An 11,764-nucleotide genomic window follows, 5' to 3' on the forward strand; every position below is an offset into this window, starting at 1 on the left:
TAATAGGTGAAAATTCCTCTTGCCGTTTTCCTTTAAAAATTTAATGAAAAAAATGAAAGGTGCTCTCAGAGAGAAATCTACATAATCTGTGTCCCTTAATACCATTCTCATTAAATGCTAGCGGTTGTTTTTGTCTCGCATGAAAATCAAACAAATATCTCCGTTTGTCAGCATAACATGCACTTCGCGGCCAGGTTTCTCAATAAATGTAATGTTACTATGTAACTCTTAAAAATCTAGCAACCATATTGTATTATTCTTAGATTTTAGAGTTGAGTAAAAAAAATTTAAAAATTAATTTAATCAAGAAAATTAAAACAAAATAATGGAAAAAATTAAATCATGAAAAAAAAATCAATTAAAATTTTGAAAAAGGAAAATTTTATAAGACTGAAACCGAAAAAACCTGAACTGAACACAAAAAAAAAAAAAAAACCGAGCCAAACCGGGAAAAATTGAGCCAAAATTGAGTTTAACTAAAAAACCAAACCAAACCGATTTGAACCGGTTTTGTCCTAAAAAATTAAACCAAACCGAAACCAATCAGTTTTAAAAAAAATCCGGTTTGATTACTAATTTTAAATAAAAACCGAACCAAACTGAAAATAATCACCTATATTAAATTTAAAAAGTGAAAATATATATGTATTTAATCCTTCATTGAAAACATTTGCAACGTCTTTATTTTTCTCAACGTTTTTTTTTAAACAAAAAAACTTATCGTGATGTTAAATATTTGTAATCAATATCGTCAAGAACATTTACTACTTCTGAGAGTATGCAGCCCAGAATACATCATGGTAGGGTACCCAGCACCATGTGCACTGATTTTTGCTGCAATTTGTTACAGAATCGTGTTTGACCATGATACTTTTGTAGCTAGGTATAAGAGGTTGCAAAATCAGGATCACAATGAAGACATGAGGGGCGAGGTGATCTACAGAGTACAGAGTGTTTTTTATACAAAAAGTTCTTCGTAAAATAACAACGGTAGAAAAATATGAAACAATTTTTTCAGCTATTAACTCTTTGTTTAAAAAAACAGTAATTTGTATAATTTAAATAATCATTTTTTCCAGCATCAAAACACAATTCATATAAGCAACACACAATTCATATAAGCAATACGTAACATATTCAATCATAATTAACAAATTTAAACCGACGATTAACATAACATAATATTTTATTAAAATTAAACTATCAATACATCAATTAATAATTCTCATAACATATAATTAATAATATGCAATTATATTTAATAACTATCCTGGCTCATAGAAGGGCTTGAATCATCAATATCCCAGCTCGTCCAACTTGAGAACAAGTCTGTAATATTCATATAGGTGTGAGGAGGATCAGTATCATCTCAACTCGTGGACGGGCCTACATCTTCAACACCCTCATGATAAAAAAAATCTCATATTTTGTTAAAGTTACTTCAATAATATGTCTCATATTATCAAAACATTCACGAATAGTCGTTGTTGTTTTTTGAACTTCTCATACCTGGTAATTAATCTATATACATACATTAATAACTAATTAGTAGTCATTGTTCATATTAAAATTAATTTGGTATTTAATAAATGTTGTATGTAAAACAATATTGCATATATATTGATTCCGTCTCAGATATTAGAGGGCATAATGCATCAGATTACACTAATATCTCGAAAAACACGATCAAATAGATGTAATGAATCGCCACAAAATAGACAGATACAATCGCATGTATATATTCATATTAATCATCAGATATCGCTCATCAAAAACATGATATCTTTTAACATTCTAAGATCTACGTGAGATGAATGAATTAACAACAAATTCCTTCCACGTTTACCCTGACGAATAATATTGCACAACTTGTCTCCAGTAGTAACATAATCCAGTATATGCTAAGATAGTCCAAAATATAGCATTAATTACCTGATCTAGACAATGCATCTCAACATTATCAAAACAATTCAATAAGACTTGTACTAACTAAATGTTAGATCCCTTACATCATATAAATGAAGTTAAAAGTATCAAGTTTTATATACTTAACATCCATATAATCTATTAGAACATATAAAAAACTTATATTAGATAATATATAAAAAGTAGAAAAATTTACATTCAAATAATTATTTTTTTCCCATTACACCTGTGATTAAATACATACATTATCTCGAGCAACTTGCCAATCAATTAAGCTGGACATTTCTTGTGTGCAGTCTCTTTCATAATAGAACTGCAAATACTTGAGATTCCATGTGAAATTTTCAGTAGGGGTATAGACTATATTTTTCTTTCATAATACAGCTTCTTCAATGTTCTCCTTTTAATCCCGTGGTTCATAATTTTTCGATGTTATCTCTACGATTTTTTAAAAGTTCAGTTTTGTTCTTGATTATCAGATAACTAGCAAGGACTCTCTCTCCTTTTCTCTCTCAAATATCTAAAAAACAATTAAAAAAAAAAACTAAAACATGATTACGGACAACATTGAAACTTGTAAAAAACTACAGTTTGTAACAATGGAAAATTTCAAATGTATGGATAGAGATGGGATTTTGATGATGTAAGATTGAAGTGTACTCAGAAAGGAGATGTCTTCTCTCATCGTTTTTTTTTTTTCCAGCCAATTGTTGAAAGAGAAATCTCAAGTACTTGTCCAACTCCCCCGGCCTGATTTACGTCTCCATTAAACAAGTTGTCCAGATAGGTTTCAGAAAAAAGAAGCAGCATCTGCATATTCCAGTGATGTAGAAATTGGTGCAATTGGGGATAAAATCGATGCCAATTTGATTACGACACAAAACCACTGTAGAAACAAAAGTAATTTCATCCCGTTTTTCCAAGCTTTTTTTTTTTAATTTTTTTATTAAAAAAATAAATTAATATTTTTTTTAAATTTGTTCTTCTTATATAATTTTAATATATCCATAAATATCTAAAAAAGCAAAGCTTTCTCGACATTCATTGTTTAACAACATATTAATTAATTATATATTTTTTTAAAATTAATATTTTTAGATTTAATATTATTTTAATATAATTTTAAACAACAACCACGCAACACCACCACTCGTGCAATCTAATTCAAATCTGTCCGTTTCAAACAATCCAAGTAGTGCATAGTTATCAAATTTGCAGAAACTTATACCATTATTTGCAAATAAAGATTCCTAGACAATGGTAATAAATAGTAAATGTGTTATTTATTTTTTTTTTAAAAAAAATATTTTAATTTTATTTTTTATTTTAAATTAATTTATTTTTTATATTTTCAAATTATTTTAATATACTAATTAAACTATTTTAAAAAAATAAAAAATATTATTTTAATATATTTCTAAATAAATTACTATCTGCTAAAAATCCCACAAGAGCATGAATAAATCTTCCATGTTTATTTTCTTTAAGCTTGATTTTTGGTGGGGTTTGTGGCGGGTGGTTTTCAAGGTGGTAGCGTCTTGTGGTGATGATGGGGCATCAAAGTGGGGGAGAAGTTTTTGCTGGAGGGGACGGCGGTGGTGGATGAGAATTGAGAAGGAGTCAGCGGCGAAAGAGCTGAATAAATAAAGTAAAACGAAACGAGAGAGATTTTAGATGCACAAATAATCAACTTCAAGATGTTTTTCATTATCAACGGTGTTCTTCTTCTTTCGTTTTTTTCTTATAATTTTTAGGCAAACCTAATAAATGCAAAATTGAAATAAGTCTATTCAATGGATGGCATAGATTGTATTATGATATGCTAGCTTTAATGGGTAGGATTTGATTATATACAGAAATTGGGTGTCAATGTATTACATGTACAATGAATCACCAAATCATTCGTGGCAGTCGGATGTTGTGGATTTGCCACATCGATGTTCTTATATCCACAAATTTATGAACCCACAAAAGCTGTGTTTTTTACTCTCTTTTTTTTCTTGAAAAAAAACCCCACTCTTTCTCTGCTGTGTGCTGCCCCTCGCTTTCAAATTCAGAGCTACCTTCATTGCACCGCCGTCAGCCTCCATATTTTCCATCAAAAAACTATCCGCGTTGTCAACTACATCCTATTTTGTAATGTTCCCATTCATTAACAATCGCAATCACAACCCATATCATCAATCCTTTTTCAAAAAAATTTATCATCCACACTTCTAATTGAAATCGCCACACCACACGAAGAAACCCATCTGTTATTAAAACAAACCCCAGCCTGTCCTGGTTAAATTTAAGAGATTCCCGATTTATTTTTCTTGGTTGTTTGAATTTAAGAGATTCCCAGTAAAAATATTTGTTTATGTTCGGTTCTTCCTTACCGTGGTTAGCAAAGGTGAACAGCCATGGCTTTTGGAAAGGAGTTTTGGCGAAGAAAGCATGAGCAGAGGAGGAGGCCGAGAAAGGGAGAGATGGTTTCGTGAGTTCCTTTTTTTTTTTTTAAATAAAAGAAAGAAAGTAGAAATACGGGCCCGTATATTTTGCAAGTACGAATATTTACCTGGTAGAAAAAATAAAGCAAGGTCATTTCAGTTATTTCATATGTAAAAAATCGGTGAGGCTGCGCTAACAGTGACAAGAGCCATTCCCTTACTAAAAATAACTTTTAATTTCATAAATATATTACAATCATACATGGACATAGTTGTGGAAAAGAGAAAGACAGCAACGCAGCCTATTTTTTGGCTGGTTATGTTGATGGCTTACCTTGACCCATATATATATATATATATATATCCTTCGGCAAACTTATGGACTGAGAATCGACGCCTATTTTAGTATTTGCATCACAATAGCACTCTGTTGTGTGTTTGTATCTTACAGTTGCTGTTGGTTTTAGGACTTGATCTCCTCCAAACTTGCTTGGAGTGAAATCGAATGCTTGAGATCTCCAATGAAAAGATCATGTTCACCAATCGGAATTCTTCGAATTCCGAATCGGTCCACGACACTCAAGTGCTTACACACATGAACGTCAATCTTGACTCGTTGTTGAGACCCTGTTACTAAATGAACCTTCTCAAAGCCAATCAATTGCTTCTGTGTTGACCATTTTCCTCCCGGCGGACTAGAGAACACAAGAAGTGTGTGAGTTCCGTCCATATCTCCAGTGTTCTTCACATCAATGTGAACTCCTAACGCGAGTGCCTCGCAATTTGCGTGCGAGACCCTGATTGCGTTGCTTGCGCCTGTAGTGTTTCGCGAGACATGGAGACTTGCGAGTGGCACTGAAACTTCTCGTGGGGCTTGGACTAGAGAGTGAGCAAACGTGGTGAAGCTCATTCCATGGCCGAAGGGGAACACGACAGGCCCCTTGTAGAATCTGTAGGTTCTACCAGGATAACCCCTCGACGGGTCTGCTCTCATTCCCATGTTTGTCATCGGCACCTTTGCAAGGTAGTTGTGTGGATACCATGTCATTGGCAGCTTCCCTCCTGGAAAAACCAAATCACAAGCACATTAGCACTCATCTTGAATACTCTTACCAAATGGTCCTAGCTCAGCATTAATGTTCAATTAATTTGGAGATATATCTAACACACACACACACACACCTGGATTAGCTGTTCCAAACAAAACATCAGCAATGGCAGCACCACCAGCTTGACCAGGATAACCAACCCACAGTATAGCACCGATACGAGGATCATTCTTAGCGAACGAGACATCAATTGGACCGCCACTCATCAGCACCAATATAGTTGGACCTCTTGATGCCCTAGCCACTCTCGATACAAGCTCTTGCTGGTATCCAGGTAAGAGAAGCCCTTTCCTGTCCCTAAATTCTGCTTCTATAGATTGATCAAGTCCCATTACAAGAACAGTTGCATCAGCATGCCTGGCCGCAATCTCTGCTGCATTAAATTGCTGGTTCCCATTGCAGAACACGTCATTGCATCCAGGGTGATGAACGGTCTTAGCATATCTACGAATCCCTTGAAGAGGAGTGGTGTAACCACATGCAACACCTGCATTACGAGGCAAAGATTAGATTTTCCTCTTCTAAGATGAACTTAAGATTTGATAACCGTTAAAAAAAATGCTTTTTCTTGTGAACTGAACTTAAAAATTGATAGCCAATGAAATAAAATGCAACTCTTGGACATACCAGCATAATTTCCTATCATGGTAACAGTAACATCAGAATTGGGCCCAATTACTGCTACAGTTTGAAGGGTTCTTGACAAAGGCAAGGTCCGCCCGCGATTTTGAAGCAAAACAATGCCTTGTCGGGCCGCATGTAGGGCCAATTGTTGATGGGCTGGAGTGCAAACATCTCTCGGGCCCAAGTTTCCAAATGGCTGGGCCGATGGCTCTCCATCAAACATGCCGAGTCTCATTTGGACAGTTATTGTATTGGCCAAGGCCATGTTTACATCTTCTTCCTTTAGCAATCCTCCCCTTACAGCATTCTCAGTATGGATGGCCAAGAATGGGCCACAGTCCAGATCCAGGCCTGCTCTAATAGTGGCCGCAGCTGCTTCTTCTGGCGTGGCGGTGTAGTGTTGGGTATCAAATAGAACCCCAACAGAGTCACAGTCTGATACAATGTATCTGTTTAGGCCCATCAACATATTTAGATCAGAAGCCCATCAAAATCACAAAACCATTTACTACATAAGAATCCAGGACTCAAGGGAGGATGATGCAACTCACCCACTAAGGCCCCATTCACCACGTATGGTGTTCTTGAGGAGGTAAGGATCAGCACAGGTGGGCTTACCATTGACTTGATTGTAAGAGCACATTACGCTGGCCACTTTTCCTTCCACTACACAGGACTTGAATGGCACATTATACGTGTCTTCCAAATCTTGCTTGCTTACCTACACAGATCATCACAGAAAAATTAGGGCTCGTGAACGAACAAGAAAATTACTATTCTGATGCATGTACGACAAGACTGTTACGTTGCTTATAATGTTAGCAACGAAGATCTCAACGCAACAACAACGTCACATCCGTTTGATAATTCTAAGGATAGCACCTGTAGGTGAGCAAAAGCCTCATGTAAGAGTCATGACAACAATTTCAACTACAGATATCATTCAGTGCTGTCCTGGTCATGGAAGGAATACCGAATTCACGGCTAAGTTGTGCCCGTGATATTGGCTATGGTTGCTAAACAAAAGATTTAGCTCCACACTACTTTTACTCATGATCACATGAATAAACTGTTTTACCAATCGATCTCCCTGTTCCGTGCAAGCAATCTAGAAAACATTCTCACACCTTGCACATGGAAACTGTAAGTTCAATTAGCCGGATAACATGAACAACCCATTGAATCAAAGCTTGTCCTAATGAACATGAGGTGATTAGATGACAGATTCTGAGTAATTTTTGCGAATTATTAACAGCGAGGCACAGCTAAAAATGGCTTACTCTAGCATTGAAGTGGTACCGGTCCACTCCATTCCAATTATCAAGATCATAGGCAGTGTAGTGTTTGCAGCTGGCAGCAACTTTTAGTCTGATACCATTATTACCTTGAAGCCCTCTAACATAGCTGGCAGCATATTTTCCAGCTAAAACAGGGTCTTCACCGGGAGTTTCCTGCCCTCTACCCCACCTGGGATCGCGGAAGACATTAACATTTGGACTCCAATACGTCAAGCCAGCCATCCCTCCATTGTACATTGCCCTTGCTTCATCAGACACCACCTGAACGATAACATCTTATAATCATTAAATGATTTTCTGCAAAACCCTAAATGCTCAAATGATTGATATATATATTGTTTTTTTATTAGATAATTTTTCATTCTTAAAAGGATGATTAAATGTGGACCTTAAATATATAACCGTCTTTAATTGAGTCTCAACAAATCAATGCTCGGATTGAAATTTGCTTGCAATCTCGCTAACTATCAACGCTATATGATTAGCGCTAGCGACGGCATTTCTCAGCTCCACACGATTAGTGATAAAATTAATATGTACAATGTGACAGTCGAAGGGAGAGAAGGCCAAAGATTCCATATTTTAAAATTTCTAAGAAAAAAAAAGGTAAGGTGAAGTGTGCATATGAGATCAGATATTCCCTTCTAGACGCGTGGGACCCAAAGCTAGTCTCATTGAATTGTGCAAGCAAGATTTTCGAAGGTGGCCACGGATGAGCAACGAAAAAGCATCCATTCACGTGTGATGGACCAAACTCATGCTAGAAAATTTGATTTGGACGTTTTAATTTAAGGTGCATCATGCTTTAAATATTTTATAATCATGTTTTTTTCTTGTTGGTATTGTTTGCAGTGGTTGATTTGAAGGATTTTCTAAGTAGAAAGTACGTATAAGTTCACTGATGGGGGGGAAAAGGATAAGAAAGAAAGAAAGAAAACCTTGCCACAAGTGACACTTCACACCTCAATAACACGTTGATACTCTACAAAACGTGTAAAATTAAATGTTGTTATGAATTAAGACTAAGTTTAGCATCACGGTAGAGAGGGACAGGCTGAGGTTGGTGTCGTGGAGTTTTCTTGGACTAACTACAATGAATTGACTAGAGTGAGTAAATTGTTTTTTCTCCATCATTTTTAACCGAGGCCAAGTGAAGATTAGCTAGATCCTAGCGATTGGCTTCACTTTCTCCCCACTTACCTCTAGAACCACAGTGAATCAGAAGCAGCCTCTTAAACAATTTAACACCTTTTTTTTCTATGTAACTAGAAGCAAAAGCTGCGAAGAGACAGTAGTGCATTAATGGAGGGTCTCAAAACTTAAAAGTGGACCCAGGGGCTGTCGTGCGCACCAGGCATGGGGTGTGTAAGCTGCCCATGCTAGGTCACTCTCCCTTTACAACGGATGCGATAGTGGTAGCCAAAAATAGCTTTCGGTTTTTTTGTCTCGCCTCTTGTAATATCAATGCCATATTGGTGTGGCAGGCATCGAAACAAACTTTACTAGTAATTGTTAAAAAAGTAGCCGTAGAATATTGTTAAAGAAAAAGTAGGAGTTAAATTAATCAATGCTTGTGCTTTTCTAAGCTAGCAAGTTTAAGGATCGGATTCGAGTCAATATTTTTGTTTCGAAGGAAGAACATTTATTGGGGCCGAACACGCGTTGTTCTGGTGGTCATACACAAGAGATTAGGCTTTTGGATTGTGACCGAGGATGTGGATATGCTAATATTGGGGTCATGTTGTCAAGTAGTGTATCCCAAGTGGAAAGTAGAGTGAACGTCCTTATAAAAGAAATATAGACTTAATTTGGTTAAATTGTCAATCACTCTCTTGAATTTGAGTGAAAAATAAAACTAATACTGCCTTGAACTAAAATTTATCATTTTAAGCAATATGATTTCATTGAGAAATTAATGGAAAAACCCATATGATTAAATCCTTCTAATTTCTCTCATTTGGTTGTTAGCAAAGATTTTTCTAAGTTGATAGAGAAAAGGATGTAGAAATCGAGGAGGATTTTTATGGATATTTTCGTTAATTTTTCAACAAAATCCTAATGAAAATGACACATTCAAAAGACTCAAAATATAAAATCAGTTTTTTTTTTTTTTTAGTTCAAGGGATATTTGCTTTTTCACTAAAGTTCAGAGGGAGATTTTTTTAACAAAATGGCCATAAACTACTTACACCAAGAAGCAATATAATAGTATAAGACAGACATGTATAGTAAAAGAAGAAAAATTTCAAGGATTCTCACCCGTCCGATTTCCTCCCACAAAGACTCATTGAAGGAAGCAGCAGTGGTGATAACCTGAGGGAAGGCAGTTGCCCCAGGAAAGGCCCCACCAAACTTGGTCCCTGGCCCCACATTGGACACGCCATGAAGAGCCTCAGACCACCATTCGTACCCTTGAATGCCAAGCCTAGGCACGGCAGCAGCGTTGTTGACCAACAGCCTAATCTTCTCTTGCAATGTCAACCTCCCAATCAAATCCCTCACTCTCACATGTATTGGCAAATTAACCCTGCAGAACTTGAAGCTTCTTGTTAGCCCAAGTCTAGGGTCACAAGCGAAAGGCTCCCGGGATTCTACTATGTGATTGGATAAGCAAAGAAGAAACAAGAGAAATGGGAGGGTGTTGATTTTGTCAGCCATGTTTGGGAGAAATATGTGATGTTGTAGCTGTAGTATAGCTGGGTTAAGAGGAGGGGGGCTTATATAGAGGAAGGTTGCGTTTGAAAGTGAGAGACATTAATGGCTATACATTTCTTGATTAGGTTTCCACGTCAAGATGTTATAACAAATGAAGCTAAACTCAAACACAGTACTGCATGGAGAGGGACTGTATCTGTGAGTTGGTTAGTAGAGCACGCAGCTGGCACTTTGGTTGTCACTACTGCCTGAGCTCTCCTGGACGGCTACTGATCAGAAACACTACTTTTAACAATATTATTAGCCATAACCTAGCATGACCAATGGAAATGATAAAAAAAAAAACCTGTAATATTTGAAAGATGTGATCACGGATCAGAGAATCTCTTTCAGATGATAATATCTTCATATGTTATTGTCACGTTAGCCGCACTAAATGTAAGAATGTTGCTATCCCCAGTTGTTCTATTCTTATTTTTTTTATTATATATATATATTAAGAAAATAAAGAAATTAACAGAAAGGTTATATATATTTATTAAATAGACAGCAACCTGTAGCTTTTCATAACCTGTATATTGTTTTCAAACTCAGTTTTAACCAATAAAAACCGAAGGTGTTCAAATTCTGAGAGGGATAGATTTGTGGTTTAGTAGATAGAATTGCTTTTAACCAATAAAAATCCTCGACCTCTGTCCAAACAAATGAAAGGGCCAGCGTTAATTAGACATTGAAACCGAAAGCACTCTACAAATTGCAGCGTAATTTGGTCGCCGACTGGCAAATCTGAGTTTTCTTTTCGAGTAATATTAACTTTTCACGGAGAGGAGGACTGCACACGTATATTGTCTAAATTTTCAAACACATGCATGATATTTCTTTGGGTGCACTGACTAATTAAAACAAAGCAATCTCGTGACTTATAAATACTTTCCAATATCATAGATGAAACAGGAAACTTCATCCTGTCGCTGACAGTTTTTCATCTTGTGAACTGTTTTTGTACATATGGTATTTTACCCTGGAGTGTCTGTATTTTATTTTATTTATTTTTTATCATGAGGAATTCAGGTTTATGTTTTTCAGATATAAATCGAAAGAATTTGGATATATGAATAGCAATTTCATCTTGGCTGCCGTTTGAAACAGAACTCTTAAGTTTCTTTATTATTATTATTATTATTTTAATATTATGGGACTATTTATAAGCTTATTTTGTCTTCATGCATTGTTTATTGGATAACATAATATTATATGGATATGGAAGTTTATACGTGGATATACGGCGGATATGATATGATATGATATGATACAATAAGGATCCACATGGTAAAGGGAACATGTTGAAACTTTTGAAAAATATATCATTAGTATTGAAAATCTTAAAACTATAATGATCCAAATGAATATTGTTGATTCTATAGGGACTAAAATATACTGTTTTTATTATTTTTCCATGCATCTTATGATTCCCTGGACCAGAAGCATGTGCATAGAGAATAATGAGTTCGCTAATCATATCCCAATTGAATTAATTAAGCTCTATAATCCATTATTTAGTTAATTATTCCTTTAAATCTGGCATGGTTCAACCACCAGATTATAGGATAAGAGAGAAATAGAGCACCAAATAAAGGTCTCGATCCCTCCTAATAATTATGATGACGGCATCCTATAACTAACTGCAATTTCTGATGTTACACTACAACCATAGCTCGAATAA

General features: G+C 35.6%; 1 protein-coding gene across 1 annotated transcript; it reads right to left on the bottom strand.

Annotated features, from left to right (window-relative positions):
- Window positions 1-4,572: 4,572 nt before the first annotated feature.
- LOC118046527 (putative beta-D-xylosidase) lies at window positions 4,573-10,086 on the bottom strand. The gene is made up of 6 exons (XM_035055468.2): window positions 9,646-10,086; window positions 7,369-7,647; window positions 6,640-6,809; window positions 6,092-6,537; window positions 5,538-5,951; window positions 4,573-5,417 (listed from the first exon to the last, which is right to left on the bottom strand). Exons 1-6 carry the CDS (start codon window positions 10,042-10,044, stop codon window positions 4,819-4,821), a joined length of 2,307 nt encoding a protein of 768 aa, XP_034911359.1. The 5' UTR covers window positions 10,045-10,086; the 3' UTR covers window positions 4,573-4,818.
- Between the last annotated feature and the right edge of the window lie 1,678 nt (window positions 10,087-11,764).

This window comes from Populus alba, chromosome 10 (genome assembly GCF_005239225.2).
Source record: "Populus alba chromosome 10, ASM523922v2, whole genome shotgun sequence".
In the NCBI taxonomy this organism is placed as follows: Eukaryota; Viridiplantae; Streptophyta; class Magnoliopsida; order Malpighiales; family Salicaceae; genus Populus; species Populus alba.